Source organism: Anoplophora glabripennis, unplaced genomic scaffold (assembly GCF_000390285.2).
Source record: "Anoplophora glabripennis isolate ALB-LARVAE unplaced genomic scaffold, Agla_2.0 scaffold101, whole genome shotgun sequence".
NCBI classification, from domain to species: Eukaryota; Metazoa; Arthropoda; class Insecta; order Coleoptera; family Cerambycidae; genus Anoplophora; species Anoplophora glabripennis.
The window spans coordinates 796937-824901 of record NW_019416426.1 but is presented as its reverse complement, the minus strand read 5'-3'; the positions used below and the strand labels follow the sequence as shown (position 1 = coordinate 824901).

The following is a 27965-nucleotide window of genomic DNA, read 5'->3' as shown; positions in this document are numbered from 1 at the left end:
AACTTTTTTGACTTATTTCTACAAGGCTGAATTTTTTTCTCAAATACTTTAGTTTATAAGAGAACCAAAAAAAAACAGTCTACCGATCATCTAAGGGTGCAAAGCCTTGATAGACGCAATGGAATGCACGATCTCCCGAGCGCAGTCGCTGCGCCGATTCACTGTAAGCCGCTCTGAATAATAACTCATACCGGGATTAAATTACAATCTACAAAGCTGCTTTTTTGTCTATAGATATCTTACAATAATTATTGTCAAATAAACGTCTTATACCTTCGATACGAGGTGGCTAAAGCTTCGGTAGACGTGGCGAAAGTTTTTGCGCGGAAGTTGCTTAAAATTCCAAATTTATTATTAATTATAATTTTTTGAGCTTACACCATTATTTAAACGTATGATATAGTAACAACGAGCGAGCGTTAGCGAGCGAGATTTTTGCTAGTATAATAGGTATTAACAAAAGTTAAAAAATTTTTTTTTTCAAATAACTGACCTTTTTCTTTTTTAACATTGAATAATTAAATTTATTTCACTTTTACTTATAATTTATAACAATAATACTTTTCGATAATAGCGCGCGAAATGCTTGATTTGCGATTCATCATCACATTCGTCAATTACACTCGTGCGAGAATTATTCTATCGCACTAGTATCGAACAATATTTTACGACACTTATTTATAAAATAAATGATAACAACGCAAATGTTTTTTATTACAACAATATAGTAATTATATAAAAAATAAATATATTTTTCTTATTCCTCATCGCTACTGACATTTGATTCCTCATCGCCTTCCATATCATCACTATCTTCATCCTCATCATCTTTCTGGTCACACACTCCATCATTTTCTTTAAGGTATTGACAACCGTCATTTGCAATTTCTGTATCTGCAAATAGCAATATATTATTAAATATTTATTATATTATGCTAACATAAATTCACCCCCTTTAGGGTCTGAAAGTCATTTTTTAATTGAGTTTTAGACTTCCTTAAAATGCAAATATGTGTACCTGAATCTTTATCGTTCTGTAGATCAAACGTCACATCATCGATTGACTGAGGCAATTGGTCGCCACTAAACCAATTAAAATCATATCTTGCATTCTCATCCACTTTCCAGCCACAGTCGAGTGGGGATAATGTTGTAGGCTCTTTTAAGTGAGCATTACTCCAAATTTGTGCAATATATGCTGTTCGGAGTATGTGTTCTCGGAGCTCTGATTGACAAGGTGGTAAAGCAGATGCATCGAAACTCTTGACCTTTTGACGAAAGATTTTATCGTTAGTAGTTTTGTAAGCTTTCAAAAACATCACTGATCGATGTGACGTTTGATCTACAGAACGATAAAGATTCAGGTACACATATTTGCATTTTAAGGAGGTCTAAAACTCAATTAAAAAATGACTTTCAGACCCTAAAGGGGGTGAATTTATGTTAGCATAATATAATAAATATTTAATAATATATTGCTATTTGCAGATACAGAAATTGCAAATGACGGTTGTCAATACCTTAAAGAAAATGATGGAGTGTGTGACCAGAAAGATGATGAGGATGAAGATAGTGATGATATGGAAGGCGATGAGGAATCAAATGTCAGTAGCGATGAGGAATAAGAAAAATATATTTATTTTTTATATAATTACTATATTGTTGTAATAAAAAACATTTGCGTTGTTATCATTTATTTTATAAATAAGTGTCGTAAAATATTGTTCGATACTAGTGCGATAGAATAATTCTCGCACGAGTGTAATTGACGAATGTGATGATGAATCGCAAATCAAGCATTTCGCGCGCTATTATCGAAAAGTATTATTGTTATAAATTATAAGTAAAAGTGAAATAAATTTAATTATTCAATGTTAAAAAAGAAAAAGGTCAGTTATTTGAAAAAAAAAATTTTTGAACTTTTGTTAATACCTATTATACTAGCAAAAATCTCGCTCGCTAACGCTCGCTCGTTGTTACTATATCATACGTTTAAATAATGGTGTAAGCTCAAAAAACTGTAATTAATAATAAATTTGGAATTTTAAGCAACTTCCGCGCAAAAACTTTCGCCACGTCTACCGAAGCTTTAGCCACCTCGTATCGAAGGTATAAGACGTTTATTTGACAATAATTATTGTAAGATATCTATAGACAAAAAAGCAGCTTTGTAGATTGTAATTTAATCCCGGTATGAGTTATTATTCAGAGCGGCTTACAGTGAATCGGCGCAGCGACTGCGCTCGGGAGATCGTGCATTCCATTGCGTCTATCAAGGCTTTGCACCCTTAGATGATCGGTAGACTTTTTTTTTTGGTTCTCTTATAAACTAAAGTATTTGAGAAAAAAAATTCAGCCTTGTAGAAATAAGTCAAAAAAGTTAATTTTTCAACACCTTGCGTGGGTGGTAGACCCTTGATGGCCCCCCTTCCGACGCGGTAGACTATCACTATACTGTATTTTTAGGTATAATTGATCACTCTAAAAAGTTTCAGCCTTGTAGGTATAAGGCATTTAAGTATTATTTATTTACATGTTTAAAAAATTGTTACTAACGTTTGCCCCCACATTGGCGCGGTAGACTGCCGTTCCGTTTACTTACGATATCAAAACAACAAAATGAGAAAAAATCAGCTTTGTAGGAATAATTACATCAATAATGTCGCTGCCTCCCGGGCTATAACGAAATAAGACAAATAAATTTGTAACAGCCAAATAGTGTTTACATGAGCACTATTGGGAGAATATGCAGACTCAAAGGTCGATGATCCGGGCATGGCGTGAGATTGGCCCGATGCCATGGGGTGTTTTTTTCATGGTGTCTAGTCAAAGGTTTATTCTCGGGTTGATTTGTGCAAAACTAACGTGGACGCGCTGGAATTATTGTCCGAGTCGCATAAGTGTGAGAGCGTCTTTGATATGTGTGCGTTATGCGACGTAAACCTGATTTACATGACAATTTTCGTGTGAATATTCGCAACTGCAGTAATTATTCCCAAAATAATTATATATAAAGCTATTGCAAGTACATATATATTCTTCCAATTACATTACAATACAATTTGTTTCAAATTACATGTAGAAAATATGTTGTTTCATTGGAATAGAACAAAATAATAAATTATAGGGGAAACAATGTATTCTATAAGATTATATAAGTCAAAAGGAAGATTTTTCAATAACTACGAACTATTTAACTAAAAATATAGTGGGAAACAACTACTCTGCGAGCTACATGTTCCGTTTGGCATTGAATTACAGCCCCATTATGTAGTAATCAGCTTAGACAAATCGTCAGCACCTTTAGAGATAGACTAGCAACCATAGATTGGTTTTAGACTTAGTAGTCCTCATCAGTGTACCATAGATGAGACCATCGACGACGATTTAGCTATTTAGGTGTCTATCTAAAGACATATTTTTTCCTTAGTGAGAAACAAGTCAGGCTTTTGTAGCACTTGCAGATAGAAATTATGGAAATTGTAAATATTGTTATGATAATGTGTGTGTACGAGAGTATATGTTAGCGCCAACAATTTTTTTTTGTTGTGATATCAATTTGGTTTTGGTGTATTGGTGGTTGTATACCTTCGCCCTACCTAGCTCTAGACTCCTCTCAGTAGTCGGTTCTATTCACTATATGCTTTAGCAAGAAACCACACACAATCACAGCTATAAATACAAAAGGGTTATTAATAAATGAATTTATTATTGTTTTGTTATCTATATGTCAAAATTTGTCAATAAAAACTGTTAAACACAATAGTCAATATTTTGAAGTATTTCACACTATTTACAAAACCTTAAACAAGATGTTATATCGATACGACCGTTATAATTAAATTTCATGTATGACTGGTTGCATACATTAAGACATTGACATTTTATCTTATAACTTCTTGTTTAACAACTGGTTATTTTTTTCTAAGATTAATATTTAATTTTACAAAGATTGGCCAATTTTGATTATGTCTGATATAGTTAAATAAATTTGTTTAATATGAAATTAGTGACTTGCTAAACTTTTTATATACTAACTTCTTACTTTTGAAAATCTGTATCAATCTATTTCGTATACGAATTTTACTTTTATTATAAAGGTACCTTTTATACGTATTATCGATAATGACTTGTCGACTGATTTCTCTCCTTTACTCTGCTTGATTGTTTTCCTTAATTCTTGTCTATCCTATCTCGCTTCCTTTCAGGAACCTGTCGACTATGCTGCTTTCTTACTGGTCTCCTAGTCCCTGCTACTGATATGCGGTTTTCTTACTGCTCTCCTGGATCCTGCTACTGATATTCCGTTTTCTTACTGGCCTCTGGAACCTGCTACTGCTATTCCGCGTTCTTTCTGTCTTCCTGGACCTTGTTTGTTGGTGCTCCGCTTGTCTCGTATTTCTTGGGTCACTTATTTTACCACTTGGTACTTTTAAATTCTTGATTTCTCCCACTTGAATCTTTTTACACTCTCTCGCTTATTAACTGCTTATATTTCTATAGGTTTTCTTTTCTTTCTTCAACAACTGTCGTTTTTCAAAATTATTTCTGTAACTAATCAATAATAATCTATTTTCTTTTTTTCTATCTTGATTTTTCTTTTCCTTCTAAAGGCCTTTCCACATATCTTTTAACGTGCCATTTTCCTTTTGTAATTCACTTCACTTCACTTTCTCCTTTGCACTTATACACCCTATTCTACTTTCTTTACAATCAATTTTGCCTTATACTTCAAAATATTTCTTATTTTATAATATTATTTGACCTTTCTAGTGACTACTGAATTCCTTGTGGATCCCACTTTAAATTTGACATTTTTCTGACATATCCTTTTAATTAATCTACAAATTGTCTTTCGATTTTAATATCTTTTATTAACTCTTATTCTACCTTATTTTTTAACTATTTAATCAAACTCTGGCATTTTAACTTTTGTTTGCTATCTACCAATTCTGCATTTTAATTAATTTCAACTATATTTTTCTTATAACATCTTGGCATATGCTCCAATTGACTAACATGATAATCAACTCAATAATAAATTTTGTAATAATCATTTCAACCATTGACTTTACCGCTTTGTCTTTTTAAATAAATATTTAATTTAAATTTTACTTTTCTCTCGTTAATCTGATTTCATCTCAATATATACACAAAAAGTATATGAATTGAACATACATACGTTGTGTAGAATTACGCATTTGTATTTTTTCTGTTTTGGTTCGTTCAACCAGATTAATCACACAATTATCAAGTGTGCTGTTACTGTGTAGAGGACTTTATTAGGCATTTAGCAGACCACATGCTTAAATTCATTTGTCGCATAGTGTTTTATCTACGTAAACATAATGTTATTACACATACCTACTGAGGTGAGTAAATTATATGATTATGAGAAGCATCAATGTCAAGTATTGATCTTAGCCTAACTTTTAATACTAGGATTGTAGCATACTATTTAAGACTAATTTTGCTTACACTATATTCTGTTTTCAGTTTAATGTTCTTAAAAGAAATGGCCTTTAACCTCGAAATGGCTAAAACCTCGTACGGATAAAATCTCCAAGTGAATAAATAACCGCGGTAAGGTCCTTTCCCAAATAAATAATAATTGAAGAAATTGTATCCCATTATTTGTCTTGGATGTTGTGTCCTTAACTATTCCTCACAATTAAAGAAGAATGAGATTAATTCAAGCTTCATATGGTTTTCGAGAGTATAAAAAAGGATTTATTAGCTCATTTTTAAATTCAAACATTGATTTATCGTCCACAATGTGTAAAATTAAGTACCAGTCATTTTGACTTTTAAAAAAGAAGTAGCTAGACATTTTGCTTCTTTAAAGAAATTTGAAGTGTTAGGGACTTTGTTAATTTAAACCTATTGCTTCAAGAATTATACTATTTTAAGAAATAAATTTATTTGTATGTATTTGTATGATGTGTTATTAGTTTTTAGATATACTTACTAATTAATAAAAATATATTTTACTCCAAGGAATATGTCATTTACTGCACTAATAAATCTTTCTAAACTTATTTAACGATTTTTAGCCCCTCATATAAGTAAATCGTACCTTGCATGATAAGGAAAAATACAAGTAAGTAAAGCAGAAATGTTACAACGTAATAATACATACGTAGATTTTTCTTCCTTCTTAAAAATACTACGTAGCCCTCCTGTTTCTTAGTAAAATTACTTAAAGTTAAGTGTTGTTGATATGTGTGACATCATGCTTTGTGTGTATGCATTGAGTGTGATATTTGAGATATGACATATACTTTGTATGTTATATTTTGACTTTGAGCTAATCATTATTCCCTAAGATATCCTCACGGTACTCATTCTTAGACATATTTATTAGTTCAGTAATAAAAACTAAATGTAGTTTCATCATTCTCGGTAGTGACAAATTCCAAAAATAAAAATTCTTTTCAATTTTCATCTTTACGTAGCGTCAGGTGTCATGGTAATAAAATTATAAATAAGGAGGACTGAGGTTGAGACATAAAAAAGGAATCGCTTCCTAAAATTCAAATAAAAGCTAAACCTGCAGTGGCTGCAGGAATGAGGTAACAGGTTTGGTTTTATTTTTAGTTAATATGGGTGCTTTAACCTTACCACAGAAAAGCCTACAGATAGGAGATACTTCCTGCTGGTATCGTAATTTACAGGAATGTATTAGAAAACGGTAAAACATAGACCTGCTAGTCTGAAATGAACTTACTGAACTCTTTCAGGTCCTACAAAATTCCTTTTCTTTTCCCACTAATTAAACATTTGTCAGAGATCTTAGCCATATAATGTCATGTTCCAAAGTAGGATCTGGTTTCGCGATTCTACATTATGAATGAAATATTTTTGAAAATTAACTTAATTAATTAGTATATTGTATCGTAATTTACAGGAATGTATTAGAAAACGGTAAAACATAGACCTGCTAGTCTGAAATGAACTTACTGAACTCTTTCAGGTCCTACAAAATTCCTTTTCTTTTCCCACTAATTAAACATTTGTCAGAGATCTTAGCCATATAATGTCATGTTCCAAAGTAGGATCTGGTTTCGCGATTCTACATTATGAATGAAATATTTTTGAAAATTAACTTAATTAATTAGTATATTACGCACATTTCATAGTAAAACCATTTGTTTGATTAATTAAACTCATTTCGCAAACAATTCACATATCACGTATTAAGTCAAAACATTTTGTTGTAAATTGTTATTTGTACAATTATTATGAAATACGGCCGGTATAACTCACTTGTGACATTAATAGCTTCTATAAATATTAAATTCGTAAAACTTCAGTCAAAAAGTGGGATAGGTACTTCAATTGTCAGGTATTTTCCAATGCATTCATTGCTGATTCAATTTTTTACTGTTTATCTAAAATGTATGACCGTGTTAACCATACTATATTTTTGCAACGAAGGTAACTATAAACAATAGTTGCGTTTTTGAACGTTTTAAAAATTTTTGTTGAAACACTGTTACAAAAGGTGTTTCCTGTATTCTCTTTCCACATATTCTTAAGTACACGAAAAAAAATCCCTGCCTGTTTAAACACCGTCACAATTGTAATCATGAATAAAAAGTATTTTTGTATAATTGTACGAAAATACGTGTGAATTTCGATAATATTTTCAGAAAATAATCGAACTTTTTAAATTTCGTTATATTGTTATTGAGAGCAAAGTGTTAGTGATGATTTTTGAAATGTGCGATTTTCTGGATCAACGATGGAAAGTCAAATTTTGCGTGAAACTGGAGAAAACTTTCACGAGAACGTTTCAACTTTTGGAAAGAGCTTACGGAGTGCTCTGGGTCGTCAGTCAATGGAAGATGATCTTCGATCAGGACTGACGACTTCAACGTTCAGAAAGTCAAAGATCTGGCGCATGCAAAACGTTGATTGACTGTCAGAGAAATAGCAGCTCAATTGGGTCATGCCATGAAATTTTGACTGAAAAATTGAACATGTATCGAGTTGCTGCAAATTTGTTCCTCGACTCAGATCGAACAACATAAAGAAATTTCGAAATATCGATAATTTTTTATTGATATTTCGATTTTTCATGGTTAGCTTATTTAATATAATATGGTTAATTGTGTCATGAATGTTAAATACCGAATAGACATGTCTTGTTTTCAAAAAAGTGCATATTAACCAAGTTAAAATAGCTTTTATTGAATTTTGCACGTAGAATCGGATTCTTTATTGAAAAATCTGCAAAATACATTTGCTAGTTTATGTGAAAAAAATTATAGAGAAAAGTATGCGAGCAGAAAATATAATGTTTTTCCCAAAAATCGTTAATTTGACTTTCAAATTCAATGTCAAATTTTCATTTTTACACTTCGTCCGTATATTTCCCTGATTGGTGTAGTGATTGTCTTATCACCTGTAGTTATATCTTATTACTTATCTTTGTATATAATATTTAGTTATTTTTATCAGATCAGCTAGGGTCTAGCAGCTAGGGAAAATGTATTAACAAACAAAATAATACTTGGTATTAACAGAAAAAAATAAAAACATAAAATTTTTGAGGCCTCATACTTTGCAAATTAATTTATATCAACAAGAATTTAAAACATACTATTTATGTTGTGATAACCGTACATCGGCAACATATTGGCCAATCTTTCTAATGACCTATCACTCTTGTCTTCATTTAACGCCTATCAAAAAATTTTTAGATTTTGTCCCTCGACTTAGTGATTTAGTACACTCTGCGCCCCAAGAAAGCACTTCAGTTTCTTATTCTATCAATCAAAGGGACCGCAAAAATCCAGTCCAATCCGCAATCCGCAAAAAGAGAGCAGAGTTGTGGCGAGACATTTCATGGTTCTTGCACCAAGACAAGGCGGCCGCACACTTAGCTTTGTCAATTCGTCAGTTTTATGTCAAAAATGAGATTACTGTCCTCCCTCACCCTCCTTACTCTCCAGACTCCTTGCGATTTTTCTTATTTCCAAAATTAAAATCATTGCTGAAGAACACCATTTGCATACTATTGATGACATCAAAGCTAATTTGTCACAGACTTTAAACGCCATTTCAAATGAAATCCAGGATTGCTTCGCAAAAGGGAAACACCGCTGAGAAAAGTGTGTGAATAGGGGAGGGGAGTGGTTTGAAGCAGAAAGGGCCAATAAATGTATAAAATTATGTAATAATAAAGTTTAAAAAAATAAAGTTCGGTTATTTTCTGAACATACCTCTGTGTTTGTAGCATTGTGAAAATATGTATTAAAATATATTCCGCTACGTTGTTGTATCTTTAGTTAAAATTATTATTATTTTGTGATATTGGAATAGATGTATCCTTGACATATTATTATGCAGTAGGAGTTCTAATACCTGTTACCTGAATTTACGTGTTTATTATATTTATTAGAGATGGAAACAATCGCATTATTTTACTAATTGTATTATCAAATCATGAATTATTCCAATAATTAAGTTAATAATAATTCGAGTTATACTTCATTCGGAATTAGATGGAAAAACAACAAATCTGATTATACAGGGTGTCCGGAAATGATAAGCAAAAAATTCAAGGGATAATTCTAGATCGAAAATAAATCCTACCTCTTCCTATAACATTTTCTCCAAAACTGATTATTAACGGAGTTACAGGGTGTTAAATTTTATTTGCAGTTTTTTTGCAATACCTTTTGCCACACTTATAATATTTTGACGAAATTTCGTATATGGGTTTTTTTCGGGATGAGGATTATAACTTTGCCCACCGTTTTTTCGCATTTTGTAGAGGGCGTCACATACGAGCCTTTATTTTGATTTAAATGGTTCCAACTTTTTTGTGCTACATTTTATGCGAAATTTGACTGAATATTTTTGTTCTCCTAACCTTTTGACATAAAAAAGGTATACTTTATTTGTTTCGATAAATCTAACCGTTTTCGAGAAAAACGCTAAAATAACATTGCTTGCATATGATGAATACGAAATCATTTTAATTTATTTTCTACATTAAACATAGCATGCTTTGGAAACAAGCGCTTAGTTGCCTTGGAACACCCTGTAACTCCGTTAATAATCAGTTTTGGAAAAATTTTTATAGAAAGAGGTAGCATTTATTTTCGGTCTAGAACTATCCCCTGAATTTTTTGCTCATCATTTTCGGACACCCTGTATATGTACATTACAGATGTATCTACTTACAAATTTTCTTTAGTAATCGAGTTAAGTATTGAAAAATAGCAACGCTGTTTAGTTCAATCGTCGTCATTTTCAAGAAAAAGAACAATAATTTGTATTCATTCGTACCAACAACATATCTAATCCAAATAGTTCGTATACATATCCAGCCAAGTATCCAGTATTTGTAGTTCACTGCAATTTGATTTACGAAAAATAATAATCTAATTCTTTAATCTGTTTCAACAACAGGATTATCACGTTATTTTTAATTCCTAATTAACCCATCACTATACTGGTATAATATTATTTAGCTTTAGTTATGTTGCATACGCGGACGTGCTATTTGTTGTTCTTGATACTCATCGTGGTCGTGAATAACTATACAAAACAAAATACAATAAATTCTTTTTTCACTAGTCACATAAATTAAAGGATAAAAAAATTCTAAATTAGGTAATTTTCAAACTTAGCTTGGCGAAAAATCGTCGTAGAGCAGTAAAAAACCAAAATGAAGCTTGAAATTTCTAGTTTCAGAATCTGAAAGTAAAAAAAAATATAATCGTTGACTACCTTTAACAAATCATAAGAAATCCAGCGGAAAAAAGTTTCACAATTTTTGCAATACCGCCTGTCAGTTCTTTTAGGTTGACTTATCATCTTTAATTTAAGCTATTCACGAGCTTTGCACGATGATTTGTCTTTGAGTTATAGTCGTTCAAAGCGTTAGCTTTTAAATTATAGGAATTTGGAAAAGCTCAATTTCAATCTGTTTGTAAAATAAATCGAATTAAGTAATAACTAATAAATATGAAAGTTACGACTATTTCATGTTATAAGCTATTATAAAACACTCTCCCATAAATTTGACATAACAACATATCAAACAGGCAAATGCACGCATTAGCATTATTACTGAAATGCATTTGCATTAAACTTTAATGTTCTAATAAATACTTCTAATTGTAAGAGCAATTCCTAGGTTTTAAAATATAGTCGATACGATTTGAAGGAAATAACTGTTTCATGCTGCTGATATTGCTTGTAGTGATAACTGACGTTACTTGAACTTAAAATATACGTCTTAGATGTAAGGAGCTGAATTATCCAGAGACACCGATAAACGGATGAGCTAAGAAATATTCATAGAATTATCGAAAGCCTGAAAAACATCTATTTTAAAAGAAAACATACAGCATAAACAGTATATAAGACGTGATACCCTGCTATCTTCAGGATTTTACTTAATAAACACTGCGAGTTATACGTTTTACATAATCATTGGATGCTTTTTCTTTCTTCCGTTATCGCCTGCCATATAATTTAAGGTGGAACCCACTTCATTAGGGTGTTGCCTATATCGTGATGTCCTAAAGCCATTTCACAGAGATGGCGACAAGAAAATTGACTTGAACTGATGGTAAAAGCATGTAAAAACAATAAGGAGTCTGCAATCATTTGAGGTGTTGTAAAATGTTACAATTCTCCCGCAGCGAGGTGTAACAGTACATTATTACGTTTATGTATCAATTATGAGACGACAACACAATCGAAAGGACTGAGATATTAGACCAGGGCGGATCTGTCCAAAAAACCCAATTCTTGGATGTAAGAGGGGAAAGCTAATTTTTGTTTAAATACCTTCAGTACAACTCGCATAATAAAAGTGTAGATCCCTAGATCTGGGCGAGGTCTAGTACATATTCAAAATTGCAAAAATGTTGAAAATTTTTTTAAAAATACTTATTTTACCTGAGTTTTTTACTTATATCTTGGAACCTATCCATTTTAGAAGAATATTGAACAGGAAAAAAGTTTTAAAATTGAATTTTGTACAATACACTGTAAGTTAAATATGTTTGAATTTAGTACCGATGTTGGAAAATGGCAATAATTGATGAAAAAAAAAGGCAAAATAATCAAGTTTCTTGGATAATTTTTTAAAAATATTTTAATTGCTCCGAGGGCATTCTAATTTTGGCAAAAAAAACTTTAGAGTGTAATAAAACAACACACCAAATTTATTTCATTAAAATTGGTTGGATAGTTTTCGCAAAATAATTTTTTGAAAAAATTTTTTCGAAATTTCAAAATGTTACATAGCCCCAAATAAATAATCTAGATACTTGAAAATTTTTTTACATGGAAAAGACCGCTCAGCCTTTCAAATTGTTTTTAAAAAATTGAAATCGGTTGATTAGGACGGCCACAGTAAATTTTTAAAGTTAATAGTCTTTTTTTATTTTTAAATCATTAGATTACATTTATAAATTTGCATTTAGTTTTTTTCAAAAATTATAATTTTAAAGTACTATTTTTTCTTAATTTTATCTGTATTTAACAAAAAAATTAATTTCCATATAAAAAATGTTTTATTTGTTTAAACAAAAATTATTTAAATTTTTTCATTGAAGAAATGCAAGGTAAAATATACAGGTAAATGCCGATAAATTTTGACCGCTTATATCGAGAATCAATTAAGGGTATTTAACTTTTTTTAAAAAGAAGCGTCTTTACGTGGTACTTATTATACATATAAATTATAATTTTTGAAAGAAACTAAATTGCAAATTGATAAATGTAATCTAATTGTTTAAAAATAAAAAAAAGATTGTTAATTTTAAAAATTTACTGGGGCGGTCCTAATCAACAGATTTCAATTATTCAAAAACTGTTTGAAAGGATGAGCGGTCTTTTCTATGTGAAAAAATTTTCAAGTATCTAGATCAAGGGTCGGCAAGTAATATTAGGTGGAGTCCGGATATTTACTAAATTTTTAACGAGGTCCAGAAAAAAACTCATATTCCTTACTAATTTTTTATTTTAATTTGCACTCACAAAATAATATGAAATTCAATAGATAGGCATATTTGTTTTCAAAAATCAATGGGCGAAATTACATTTGCAGTCTTGAGTCAGTTTTTTTACTAACCTACTAACCATTAAAAAATGATAAGGTTGGCACTCAAACGTAATGTTATCTATAAGAAAAATATATTTTTAAATAATTTGAGTTTTTATACTTTAACAAATTTTTGGTGGTCCAGTTTTTTACCTTCCGCGGTCCGTATCTGGACCGCGGTCCGCCAGTTGCCGACCGCTGATCCAGATGCTTTGAGGCTGTGCAACATTTTGAAAATTCGAAAAAAAATTTTTCAAAATTTTTTTCAAAAACTTATTTTGCGAAAACTATTGAACCGGTTTTAATAAAATTAGGTGTTTTATCCAAAAAAACCTATTATTTTGTATTTTTTTTATCAATTATTACTATTTTGCAACATTAGTAATGGATTTAAACATTTTTAACTTACAGCATATTGTACAAAATTCAATTTTAAAACTTTTTTCCCCTCTAGGTATCTTTTAAACATTTTTGCAATTTTGAAAATGTTCCGGACCTCGCCCAGATCTAGGGATCTACATTTTCATTATGTGAGTTGTACTGAAGGTAATCCAGAAAAAAATTGCTTGTCCCCTCTCACATCCCCTTCAAAACAGATATGCCCTGGTCTATATTAGAAACAATAATTTTCTTATCATACAACTATACATATTTCGGAGTAGAATGGCCTACATTTGCTAAAGAAAGTACAAGCAATAAAACTAAACTGTCCGAGAGAAAATAATCTTACAGACTTAAAAATTTTGCGCATTTACATGGTAACCATATGATATCTGTGATATTTGGACACATTTACAATATAATAAGTCTGCGTAGGATCAGAAATTAAAATTTATCATTTTAAATATGACGATGAGAAACGGCCGAGATGAAGTGTGATTTATGTCTCTCCAATAAATATTTACAGGAAAAGTTCTGCGTTTAAGAAAAAGCTACGAAATGACAGAAGAGAATTAAATAACGTGATACTAAAATGTTTTCAAATCTAGTTACGCGTTATTCTTAAACACTTTAATTAAAAAAAATAAGTTTTAGTGAAAATTTGTTTATAATAATTAGAAGCTAAAGGCTATATACACAAACTATGGTATATTATTAAGTCTTTCAGAAAGAACATTGACATTCATCCTGAAAACACACTTGTATAAATATTATAGAAAATCTTTTCGTTTGTTTATATGAACAGTATATTTGATTACTGAAAGTTTATTTTGATCCGCTTTTTTGTGCTGGATATTCACGTAATTGTTGAACTACCTGTAAATGCGTGATCTCTTGCATTTACACAATGTCACTAACTGTTCGTTACGTTCAAGTAAAATTTATTATCGTTTAGGATATAGGAATAAATAAACAGTTCATTTTTCTTTACTTAATAGATACAAATTGCAACGTATCTCAATGTGTTACCGTAGTATGTGATTCAACTGAAACAAATGACTCAGGCAAAGCTCATTCCGAAACAAGAGATATTTCGGATGTGTTAAAATACATACAGAACAATAGACACTTCATATTTACTTAAGGAAACTGAGAAATTGAGCTGCCACCACAAAGATCAAACATAGCACACAAGAAGAAAATCAAATTAAATTCACCATAAGATTTTGAAGAAAATAAGGTAAAGTGATATTTTATAGGGGAAGAAAATAGTAAGAATAAAGAAAATAAATAATACTCGAATGATGAATCGAATAAAAAATAAGTGAGATAGATATAGTAGAACAACGGTGATTATTAACATGATATGTATTAGAGAATGTTATGAACTTTGATCTAAGAGAAATACCAACTTGGCATTTAATTCCGAAGTACAGATTACAAAAAAATTTTAAGGCTATATCAGATAGATATGACTGGGAAATTTTTAAAGCCAATCTCGCCTGGCTTGAGAGCAGACACAGGAGTCACCGCTGTAATATGAGTTTAAAGAAAGGCTGGAAGTCCTTAGTCACGAAATGCATTCAAGGCGACAATCTACAAATTAGAAGTTATGAATAGCGTTGAAAACAACGAATTGTTATTTGATCTATCAGTCAGGCATCATCAGAGTTGTCTAAATAAGACTAGGATGAACAACTTACAAGACAACTTTTTAAAATGACCATGTAAGGAGCTATACAATATATTAGCAATTCTATTGAAATTATGGCACATATCACGTACGGGAAAAGTTATTCTTGTAAGAATGTATTAGATTTGAGAGCCAAAAATTATACTGTGTCTTAAGACTAGCTTGTTTTTGATTTTCATTATCATCAATTCACATCATCTTGGATATGCACTAATAAATTAATTCACGTTTTGCTCTAAAACGAATGGCTTTAACGTCGTTAAACAAGTATACCTTTTTTTCTAACCATAATATCTAATAAAAATAGCCATAATGTGTGAATACAATTTTAACATTCTACTAAAGCATGTTTTGTTCGATTGTTTTAATTTGACGCCTTCTACCTATGTATCATTCTTAATGAGACACCCTGTATACAGTATGTCCACGGTTAGAGTGGAAAAGGGGGGAAATATTTTTATTTTTCATTTTATGAGGAAAATACATTTTTTTATTAAAATTTTTGCTTGCCTTTAAATTGCGGTTGGTATGGAGAACTTTCATTTTGCATGTCCAGCGTGGTCAAAATATTGGTAAATATAAAAATCGTTCAAGAATAAACTGCCTTTTGCTAATCATTCAAATATAATTGACATGAAGAATTCTATTTAGTAATTTTGCCAAAAAATTGTGTTAAATACATTTTTTGCTGCGACGGAAACTGTCACTACCTACCTATTATAGTCCAACCAAATTACAATTGGAGAAAAAAAATTGTTACCTGGACTTTTATAAGTGGAAATTGTAAAAGGGCTTATAATAAACCTAAAAGAAATAAATGGGTGAGCAGAGGTGGCGGCGGGTTGATTGGGGGGTTGAAAAGTTGTGGAAAATTGTATCATTGGGATTTCTGGCGAAAGTTGACGTCAAACAAAAAAGTATCCAATGCAAAAATTGTAGATCATGCAAAAATCTTTGTAGAGGTCGCTTTTTAAGATAATCTCAAAATTTTCGAGAAAAATGCAAAAAACAGGTTTTTTATTTCTGATTTCCGCAAAAATAACTTAATTTTGACGAAACATGGTGAAAGTATACCTTTCTGTGTCTTAAATAACCACATTTTTTTTTACATAAAGAAATCAAGAAGTTTCCGAGATATTCATTTTTTCCGATCAAAAACACTTTTTTTTTCAAAGAAAAATTCTATTTAGGAAAATCATCAGAGTTCTGCCGGTGATCACTTTTTTCGTTTTGACATATACTTTTTGGTGAAATAAAAAAATCTGTAGTCACAGTTCAGAAACATGCTCAAAAATGCAAAAAAATGACTTGCAACAATAAATTTTTCAGTAATTGTTGATAATTTGCTTAAATTAAAAAAAATTCAAAAACTAATTCCACCATTCAATTCTACGGAAAGAAATAAAAAAAAAACTGTTTCATTGTTTGACCCAAATCTTTATTTTTGCTATAAACATCTAAGTCGAACAAATGTACAAATGATAAATTGTCTCTGGATGATTTGAGATTTCAGCAATAAAAAGTATTAACTGCAAGTCTACTGTTGATGCGAAACCCGAAAACCCGAAATTTTACAAAATCGTTTTATTTTTTTTAGCTTGTTTTAGCTATCATTTAAAATTTTTCCTGTTTACGGCTCTGAACGCTTTCAAAATATCTATTGGATGTAGTCATAACAGCATAAAAGTCATAATACCACACAAAATATCCAACAATTTTTTTTACTTCTATTATTAATGCTAATTAGAAATAATAAAATATTCCATAAATTCGTATTATTTTTTTATTAGGTAAGTAACTTTTTAAATTATTGATATTTTGTATTTTTTCCGTACAATTGAATGGTGTAATTAGTTTTTGATTTTTTTTTAAATTTAAACAAATTATCAACAATTACTGAAAAATTCATTGTTGCAAGTCATTTTTTATTTTTTTTTGTATTTTTGAGCATGTTTTTGAACTGTGATTACAGATTTTTTTATTTCACCAAAGAGTATCTATACGTCAAAACGAAAAAAATTATCACCGGCAGAACTCTGTACGATGATTTTTCTAAGTAGAATTTTTCTTTGAAAAAAAGTGTATCAGACCGGAAAAAATGAATATCTTGGAAACTTCTTGATTTTTTTATCTAAAAAAAATTGTTATTTAAGACAGAGAGATATACTTTCACCAAGTTTCGTAAAAATTAAATTAGGTATATTTGCGGAAATGAGAACTAAAAAACGAAAAATCAGAAAAACCTGTTCATCGCATTTTTCTCTGAAATTTTGAGGTTATCTTAAAAAGTGACTTCTACAAAATTTGTAGATTTTTACATGATCTACAACTTTTGTAGTGGACACTTTTTTGTTTGAGGTCAACTTTCGCCAAAAATCCCAATTATACAATTTTTCACAACTTTTAAACCCCCCAAATCAACCCTCCGCCATCCCTGCTAACGCATTTATTATTTTTTTTCGTTTATTATAAGCCCCTTCACCATTTCCACTTATAAAAGTCCAGATAATAATTTTCTTTTTGTTTTTCTCTCTAAATGAGTTATTTCGATCGGTCTATTACTCCAAAACCCTATCACTTTTCATTGTGACGGTTGGTGTCAAACTTTTTTATTCTCCATTTTAAAGACAAGCAAAAATTTTAATCAAGAATGCCTTTTTCTCGTAAAATGAAAAATAAAAATGTTTTCCCTCTTTACCACTCTAGCCGTGGACATACTGTATAGTTCGAAAAGATAAAAGATTACTATTATGTACTCAACTTTGCTAAATGTTGACCATTATCAACACGGTCAAAAGCCAATATATGCAACATCTTGACCTTGAATGTACATGGGACCTGCTATATATTGACCTTATATTTAAATTAGCCACAGTTGATCATCTTTGCATGAAACCATATGTGAGATGCCTAGGCGTAAAACTGTGTGATGATTTGCCCCAAAAGAGAGTACAGTTTCATGGTGGCTACTAAATGCACAGTTTCAAAAGATTTTTTTGAAATTGCCCCTCATTATACTATATAAATTATTTTTAATTTAATTGATTAGAAATATATTTGCTTCGTGATCGTGATTGCTTCAGCTTAAAATCTATTTTTAATTTCAACTGTCGGCCGCCCAAAAAATGATATAGAATAAAGTCTCGATTATCCAGAAATAAACGGACAATGAGTTTTAATTGAATTAGCTCAAGGTTACGAACCGACTTATTTAAGAGAACCAGCGATTTATGGCCAATTCGGCCGCATTAATATTTCTCAAATTTGTCAACACCGGATCACTTTGTTTTCGGAATGACCGCAACAAATTCTGAACGGACATTTTGTTATTGTTCCTAGAACAATAAAAAATATTTATTTCATTATACCCAGTGATTTAGTTTTGCACAGAAAACTTGACATTTTTGCAGCAATGAGTAAAAATAACTCATGGTGTTTATTGTTGTATTATTTATTATTTTCAAAATAACCATAGCAGTTTTCATATTTCCAGTAATTTAATTAAATAAATCGGCAAAATACTACTGAAATATAGAATGTAACTAATAATTACTTCTGTTAATCGATTCTCTGTTCTCTGAGTACCAACTCAGTGATACAATGTAAAGTAAATAAAACGTTTTCTTGAAAGTTGTAAATTTTATGAAGAAATATAAACCGCATTTTTTCCACTCCCACTAAATCTAAAATAGTTTCCATTAGCTATTATCTATTTTTATATCAAAACAAACTGACTGATTGCTTATAAAATCTCTTAGATTTTTTAGATCTTTGATTGACTCTGAAATTTTCCGTGATAGATAATTAAAAATTGAAATTTTGTAACCTGCTATTAAAAATAATGATTTTTTAACTGCATTATCGAAACATATATAATGCGATATACATATTTTAATATGTAGCCAAATTTAGTTGGCGTATTTTACAATTCAATTTAAAAATTCTATAAATATGTCGCCGAAAAAAATTAAAGAAAAAAAATGCCATTTCAGGTTGCAAAAAAACTAAAAATGATATATTTTACTTTATTTTAGCCATAAGTAAGTTGATTAAATTAATTATTTTTATCGTTATTTGAAAAATAACATGATGTCATGACAGTTTTTCCAAAAATGACACAAACATGGTGACTATTAGCATAATATATGTTTACCATACAATTCGAAAATTCTAGCGACACGAAACGAAAGCACAATTTTATAAAGTTTAAAGTAGTATCCTATGAAAATAGTACTGATGGCAGTCTAATTTCAAAATATAAAGAAGTTGCTGTTAACACTGTATGGAACAAAATTGATTTTAAAATTAAGAAGACAAGTTTTGAATGTCCAGAGCAGCTTACGATGGATAAATTAACATCAAAATATTGTCGTTTTTAAATCAGGATCAATTTTTTTTTTTATTAATTCCGAAACGAGAAACCTTTAGGACTTTCGTTAAAATCAAGTTATAATTAAACAATAACTTTGTTTTATTTTGTTTTCTGAAATCACAGACAAGTCAATTTTAGTCTACCTACTATCTTCTAAAATAAATAAAATCATATATAAATATTTTTCTAAACTTCTACTCGTCATTTTCTTTTATTTTATCACAGGAAATTTATAAAAAAATGGTTTGGAAATGGTTGGGGTAGCTTAACCCTCAAAATGCGATATCCACTACATTTGTGCTTTTATTAAAATGCACGTACTATTTATTGTTAATACATGTAAATACAATTACTTCAGTTTTATATTACAAACAATTTTTCAAAGGAAAGTGAAATGTACCTACTAATAAGGGGTAGTTTACCCTCTTGAAATGTGTTTTTGTGAAAAACGCTGAAAAAGTTCAACTTTAGAATATGATTTTTTTAGAATAAACTAATTTTTGTAAATATATTTAATTTTCTTATAATTTTTAAGATCTAGCTGAACTGTTTGGTTACATTCTGCATATTCGGAAAAATAAATGAATGTATTTTCTTATGAATGAATATGCCCTAAGATTTTGGCTTGAGAAATAGAAATTTTATATTATTTTGACAAAAATCTCCTTAATATATCTCTGTATACTGTGATGCAACTTAAAATAATGTACTTCAAAGTTTAAAAAAATTCTTTTACAGGCGATATTATTCTACACACCCAGATGGCTGTGGAAATCGTGGGAAGGTGGTAAAATCCACGCCCTGATGATGGATCTCGACGTTGCGGTTTGCAGCGAAATCGAAAAGAAACAAAAGAAGAAGCTCATGATCGATTATTTGTGGGAGAACTTGCGGTACCATAATTGGTGGGCCTACAAATATTACGTCTGTGAAGTTTTAGCTCTGGTAAATGTTATTGGTACGTATTTCTTAACGAATATCGAAATGATATATTTTTAGACTGCACACTTAACATCTTCCACAGCATTTGATACTGAGCTTGTTTTCTGCTTTCTTGGCGAGTTTTTATTGATGCAGTTAACTTTTAATGCATTTCACAGATATCATCTACAGAATTGCACGTATAATTAAAATACTGAACACTGTCAGGGGTTATGAATACTTTTGTAGTTATATAGTGTGTCACTATTAACAAAGACTATTTTTGTATAGATATGTAAGAATTTTTACAGGATCTGAAAGTATCTAAAGTAGCGAATTAATTGTTTCCATTTCGATCGCTAATGCTCTCTCAACTGTATTTTGAATCAGCTTTTCTGTTTTTAGAAATAGAATTGAGTCGGTATGCTGGCTATAAACGTTTCAACGCCGAATCAAAAAAGAGGCTAATGTAGTCACTCACTTATTTTAAAATATAAATTCATTCTATTTGTGCGGAGGAAATCGTTAAATTTTTACGGCATAATTAAGTTCTTCGTCGATTTTTTTATGTTATTGAAGCGATAACACTTTACTTAGACACCGCATATGCAACGCCATCAACTACAATAGAAATATAACACAAATATTCTCAACTTGTCACTAGCAGATGAAAAGTTTGATATTATCAAATGTCGCCTTAGATAATCAGTAGAAAAGGACTTTTTCTCTTGTAATTTATCATTTAATTCGACAAGAATAGGGAAAACATGTTTCATTCTACCTTACATACTTTATCTAGAACCCAAATGGTGTCGTTTTAACCAAACTTGCTTATAAGAAAAATGTCGCAAGAAAAAATTTCAGGGTGTGTTTCTTTTTTATTTCTTGTTTTCTACTTAACTCAGAACCCAGTTAACCGATGTGAGCAAATTTTGTTGTTGCTTAGTTTCTCTTCATGAAGTATCCAGTGATTATGTTCCTATTAGGTTCAATCATACAGGACGTTCATTTTATTACAACCTTTTGTGAATATTCTTGTGTAACTTTTTTGCCCGTTTAAATTTTTACACGGAACTATCAAAAATAGATAATTTTATTCTACACAAAAAATGTATAACTATACATCCTGTAACTTTTTGCGACATTTTTCATTTAAGCAAATTTGGTTAAATCGGCACCATTTGGGTTCTAGACCTAGATTATACCCTTGAAGTATGTAACATTCGTTATGTGACACCCTGTATAGCTAGCTTTAAAATGTACTAAGATTTGAAACAATCTCCTTTTGATTTGCGCTGGGTGCTACGCTTGAAGCACGGAATAAAAATATTTTCAAGAGCCCGATATGTTATGTTTTTAAGATTTATGCGCTGCTATTCTTTCACCACTGCAGCCTCAAATAATTATAGACAGAGTCTATAAAAATTTCAAAATAAATCACTTTTCTTCAGCTCAATCCTAAATATAGAATTCCAGCGACCATGGCAGTGTAGAGAAATCAACATTTGGCGATTTTTATTTGGCTGCTACAATCTCCAATAGACTACACACGCGGGTTGGTTTATTTGAATATTACGTATTAGTAGATACGTTCGATTTTAAATAAACTATTTTAACGATGGCAATTTGAAACTACAACCAAAATATTATTATAAACAGAAATAATGGTTTAGTAATCGTACAAAAAAAGATTCGACCTCAATTAGAGTGCACAAAGAGTTTCAATGTGCTTTCGCTTTCTTCTGTATAGAAAATTGGTCAAATTCATAGTATTTTTAAAAAATAATTCCAATATTGTCTCTGCACAAAAAAGTAAGAGAAACAGCATTGGTAAATTAAAGTTGCATAAAAAAATTACAAGATATGACTATTTAATCATTCTTAAATTTGCAAATTATTGATGGTCCTAGAGTATAAAAGAAATTTAGGAAATTTTCTTTCGATTCCTACCTTTTTTCTGATTAGAATGATATACAGGTGTATTTAAATGGAGGAGCACAAATGATACCAGATATTCCTTGGGTGAAAATAAGTCGATTTAACCTAACATACCTATATCCCAAGTCGCATAATAAAAAAGATACAGGGTGTCAAAGTTAAAAACAAAAAATGGTTTTTCCTCATTAATTTCTATAATTTTAGTCAGAAATGTTTCAAATTTTCAACAGAGATGTTTGTTAATGATGGAAAAAATAATTATAAGTTCGAAATTCGATTACTATTTTCAGAAAACAACACTAAGTTGTTAGGCCCTTTGGAGAAACAAAAATCATTTGGAAAAAAATCTAGATACTCAAGCAAGATAAATACGTATTGCTATAAAATACAAATACTTGTGGGTACACATGTTCGCAAGTGACCTATTTTTAAGTACGTCAATAGTGCCATCCTGACGCCCGGACGCACCAGGGTTCCCGGAAGACGACCTCGGCAGATTGGCGCCAAGGACCATGTACTCGACACCATGAGGGACTCCAGCAAACATTCGAACTGACAACACGTCTTTTTTCACAAGCTTAGTTTGTCAATAAAAATAGTTTATTTGTACCGTTGAGAGAGCGTTACATTTTTGCTGTACAGCGAAAGCATCCCTCATACTTAATAGTTTAGTAATCGTACAGTACAACACTTGACTTTAATTAAACGTATAAAAAATTTCACTATACTTTCGATTTCTTCTAATGATCAAAATCTTTCTATTTTTCTATCTCTTCTCTGGATAAAAACTAAGAGAAAAATAAAGTAAAATAAAAAAAAGCAAACTGACTTTGAATTTAGTCAAAGTCAGTTTGGTCACTTATGGTTTTGAAATATTCAAAATTTGTTTAGCTTTTGAAATGGAAAGATATAAAATATTAATATGAAACAGAAATATTTTAATAGTTTAGTAATCGTACAACCAAAAATTTGATTTCAGTTATAGTGTACAAAAATTTCAATGTACATACTTTCGATGTACAAAATCACTTGGGGAGTAATATTTTAAGAGTTCCTATGCCTCTTGAGACATGAAAGTGAGACCAAGATCGTGAAATGTCTAATAAAAAAATAATGTGCAAAAAATCTGAATTCGTTTATTGTATAAAATATTTCGCTGTACTTTCGGATTCTTCTATCGGTTACGAAAACAATTTTTTTAAACCTAGGAAAATTGTTAAGAAAGTTCTTAAAGAAAAGTAAATAGAAAATCACGGAGTGCAAATTTTAACGATAAAAAAAATAATGTGACTATTTCATTTATAAAACAGAAATAAAACTTTAGTTATCATATAGAGTTCAACTTCAATTAGAGCGTATGAAAATTTTCACAGCTTTTCAGATTTGTTCTATGCATAAAATTGATCACGAAAACAATGTTCAAATAAAAGTTTATATTTATTCTCTTTCGAGAAAATTAAGGGGAATATTATGTAAAAGATAAATAAAATAAACCTTTCCTATTTGTTTTACTGATTGCTGTTCATATTTTCAGGGCAAATGTTTCTGATGAACAGATTCTTCGACGGAGCTTTCCTGATGTTCGGTTTCGACGTCCTGACCTTCATCAACAGCGACCAGGAGGACCGAATCGACCCGATGATCCAAATCTTTCCGAGGATGACCAAGTGCACTTTCCGGAAGTACGGCGTCTCCGGGGACGAGGAGAAGCACGACGCGCTGTGTATTCTGCCTTTGAACGTGGTGAACGAGAAGATATACGTGTTCTTGTGGTTCTGGTTCATAATACTGTCGGTACTGACGTTCCTAACAGTGATCTATAGAGTAATTATTATTTTCTCGCCGCGGATGCGGGTGTACTTGTTGAGGATGCGGTACAGGTTGGTGCGGAAGGACGTGATCGACACTATCGTGAGGCGAAGTAAGATGGGTGACTGGTTCTTGTTCTACATGCTGGGGGAGAATGTGGACTCGTTGATTTTCAGAGACGTTCTGCAGGAGTTGGCTCACAAGCTGAACAGGCACGATTTCCACCACGCACCCGGGTTCAAAGGTGAAATACAAGAAGCGTGAATGCACACTGACATTTTGGAGAGATCTAATCTTCTTAGTAATATTTGGAGATAATACAAAGTTGCATATAAAAACACCACAGTATATTAATTCCACATGTACTTACACTTCTTTTTTTTAACCTTACATAGACAACACTGAGTAACAATGAGAATGAGACCAAACCATATAGTTTCTATAGAAACAATTTTTAGCAATACGGAATTGTTTTTTCTTTTCAATGATGCCATATTATATGATATCCAAATATGCTAAGATAAACGTCATGATGCACTGTGTAAAGAATTGACGAGACGTCGTAGTTTTATTGAAATTACACTGCCTTATTGGGGGATGTACGAAAATGCCAAGCGTATTATCTAGTCAAAAGTGAATGTACTTAGTGCTGAATAAGACCAAGATTGTGAATGTTATAGTTAAAAGGTACTTTGTATAATATTAGCAAATATGAATCTGTCACATTTATTTTTTTTATTTATATCTCAGTTTGTTTAATCTAAGGAAATATATCCTTCTCTTTATATTTTCAGTATTTATGTTGTAAAAATTAACTTAGTTATATTTTTAGCAACGATATAAATAAACATTCCTAGTCAAAGATATAAAAGTGGTTATAAGAATATTATTTGTTTAACTTATTTATTTTATTTATTTGATAAAACTCTTCGTACATCCTCTTTGTGAATCATATGTAGGTAATAAAAATTAAAACTATAGACAATAAACGATGTGCCATTATTGTTATTATTTATTGTTATAAGTTGCTGTAACTTTTGTATTTTCTCAGAAATAATAAAAAAAAGTTATGATAATTATGTAAAGAGGATTCGGGTATTTTTTACAAGAAAATCTAACACAAGTATCATTAAAAAAATTTCCAGGCAATACACGTAGAATTATTTCTCACACGTTTCAATAAATAGGTATACAGGGTGATTCATTAACAATGGGAAAATCGAAAGCTGAAGATACTACACGTGAAATGGTGACCATTGGCGCAAACATGTCTTATCCGAAAGTTGATAGTTTCCGAAATACAGGGTGTTGAAAGTTAAAATTTTAAATCGTTTTTTTTTTAGATTATTCTTTAAATATGTAGGTTAGGAACTTGAAAATTTGTGAAACTATATTTTTTTAGGCGACGAATAAGATGCGTGTTGTAATTTCAGCATTGTTCATAGAGGGCGCCACTTACGACCAATTCTACCGAAAATTTAGCTAATAACTTTTTACTCTGTATGTCTAACATGAAACTTGAATCAAAACCTGAAAGAGCTACAATTTTTCCATTAATTATGTACTCTTGTTTCATTTCGGTATCTCGATCCGTTTTCGAGAGAAATCGATTTAACGAACACTATGTTTTGATAATACTAGAAATTAAAAGCGAAACAAACCAAGTGCTTCTTCGTGTTATTACAACAATTAACAATAAAACAAATGAAATTCGTAATTATGATTTAAAGTAATACACTTTACACGTTTTCTGAGAGATCTTCGAGTTTGAAACAACATATTGGGATGGCGTCTGACTTCATTGTCATTTTTTGCCACAACTCTTCACACGAGCCAATAGATTCTTTGTAAACTATATCTTTCATTCGAGACCAAATAGAAAAATCAAGAGGATTGAAGTCCGGACTTCTGGGTGGCCAAGCAAACATGCTTACATGCCGTGGAAGCATTTTTACTTGGCCACCCAGAAGTCCGGACTTTAATCCTATTAATTTTTCTATTTGGTCTCGAATGAAAGATATAGTTTACGAAGAATCTATTGGTTCGCGTGCAAAGTTGTGGCAAAGAATACAAATCGCTGCCAACGAAGTCAAACGCTATCCCAATATGTTGTTTCAAACTCGAAGATCTCTCAGAAAACGTTGTATAAAGTGTGTAAATATCAACGGTGGATTCTTCGAACACTGACTTTTTTATTACGAATTTAATTTGTTTTATTGTTAATTGTTGTAATAACACGAAGAAACACTTGGTTTGTTTCGCTTTTAATTTCTCGTATTATCATAACATAGTGTTCGTTAAATCGATTTTTCTCGAAAACGGATCGAGATACCGAAATGAAACAAGAATACATAATTAATGGAAAAAATATTGCTCTTTCAGGTTTTGAATCAAGTTTCATGTTAGAAATACAGGGTAAAAAGTTATTAACTAAATTTTCGGTAAAATTGGTCGAAAGTGGCGCCCTCTATGAGCAATGCTGAAATTACAACACGCATCTTATTCGTCGCCTAAAAAAATATAATTTCACAAATTTTCAAGTTCCTAAGCTACATATTTTCAGAATAAAAAAACGATTTAAAATTTTAACATTTAACACCCTGTATTTCCGAAACTATCAACTTTCGGATAAGGCATGCTTGCGCCAATGATCACCATTTCACGCATAGTATCTTCAGCATCCCATTGTTAATTAATCATCCTGTACATATGTATTCCTGTAATCCATTAGATTTGATTTTAGCTACTTACATTAACAGCACTAGTCGAATGTTTATGAAATTTTAATTTAAAATTTCTTAAAACAGTTTCTTACCTTGAATAACTAGCTAGCATAAACACTTCATTGTATACAGCTGGATAGTGTTACCAATTGAAAAATTTATATTTCTATAAATACCGGCATTATATTTTTGGGATCAAATATGAGCTCCACGAATACTAAAAACTACCTTAAATTTGTTTTAACAAGTACGAGCGTTAGTTCTTTATTTAAATTATACACATTTTCGAGAAAGATAACAATAATCCGTTAATTGTTAATCCTTATTCGTTTTCCTTACAAAAACAAAAATATATAACTGAAAGTTCAAATTTTAACAAGTTATAAATAGAAGTAGATTATTTTGATATTCTGGGATGAACAATTTTGATAAACTGTAATAGACGTGTTAAATAATTTAAATTGAATTATTTTAATGATGACGACCCATGATGCAGGAGATTGTATAACTGGTTGCCTACTGTAGTGTTAATTTAACTTATTAAATTAGGGAAGCTAATTCTACAAACTTTATGCTACAAAATACGCACCTTTTATTCAAAACTTGTTATTTGATAAACATCTTGGTAAATTGTTAGTTTATTCAAAGCCTAAAACTTATAATTGTAAATAAAAAGTCCTCACGTTTACATTCGATACATTATGTCTTATACGGATGGACGATGCTTTTACTTTTATTCTACAAATACGGTACCTTTGATTTGGAAAGTCGCTGGATATAACTCTTAATTTCAATATATTATATGTGATATGTCCGTAGGTATTTCCGATTGAGAGATACAAGAGAAAAGTGAAATTTAAAATTCATCTTCGAACTTTAATTAACATTTATAAATACTAATTAGTTGGTAGAAAAGACATACATGTTTATTGAAAATACAAGTTAAGAAATGACTGCCCGAAAATGAAATCATTGGCAGCTCTTTCGCAAGGCATCTTAATGTGGAATAAGGTCTTAGGTCTTTCAACTTACCACACCTTAATATTAATAATTCAT

General features: G+C 30.6%; 2 protein-coding genes across 3 annotated transcripts in view; one reads left to right on the top strand and one right to left on the bottom strand.

Moving 5' to 3' along the window:
- LOC108904304 (innexin shaking-B) overlaps positions 1–25175 on the top strand; it is a 69588-nt gene extending 44413 nt beyond the window's left edge. For both annotated transcript variants that reach the window (XM_018706801.1, XM_018706802.1), the window contains 2 exons: positions 20257–20476; positions 23912–25175. In XM_018706801.1, the coding sequence (XP_018562317.1) occupies positions 20257–20476; positions 23912–24450 (759 nt within the window). In that variant the 3' untranslated portion in view covers positions 24451–25175. The remainder of the gene's footprint in view (positions 1–20256; positions 20477–23911) is intronic.
- LOC111691517 lies at positions 699–1343 on the bottom strand. Its single transcript, XM_023454523.1, has 2 exons — positions 1019–1343; positions 699–894 (listed from the first exon to the last, which is right to left on the bottom strand). Exons 1-2 carry the CDS (start codon positions 1317–1319, stop codon positions 758–760), a joined length of 438 nt encoding a protein of 145 aa, XP_023310291.1. The 5' UTR covers positions 1320–1343; the 3' UTR covers positions 699–757.
- Positions 25176–27965: the final 2790 nt, after the last annotated feature.

Bases quoted from the DNA above. Each gene is read 5' to 3' on its own strand.
- LOC111691517 (XM_023454523.1), bottom strand. From the start codon at position 1,319: ATGTTTTTGAAAGCTTACAAAACTACTAACGATAAAATCTTTCGTCAA. The intron at 895-1,018 runs GTACACATATTT...TGCTATTTGCAG, and splicing joins ACAGAACGATAAAGATTCAG to ATACAGAAATTGCAAATGAC.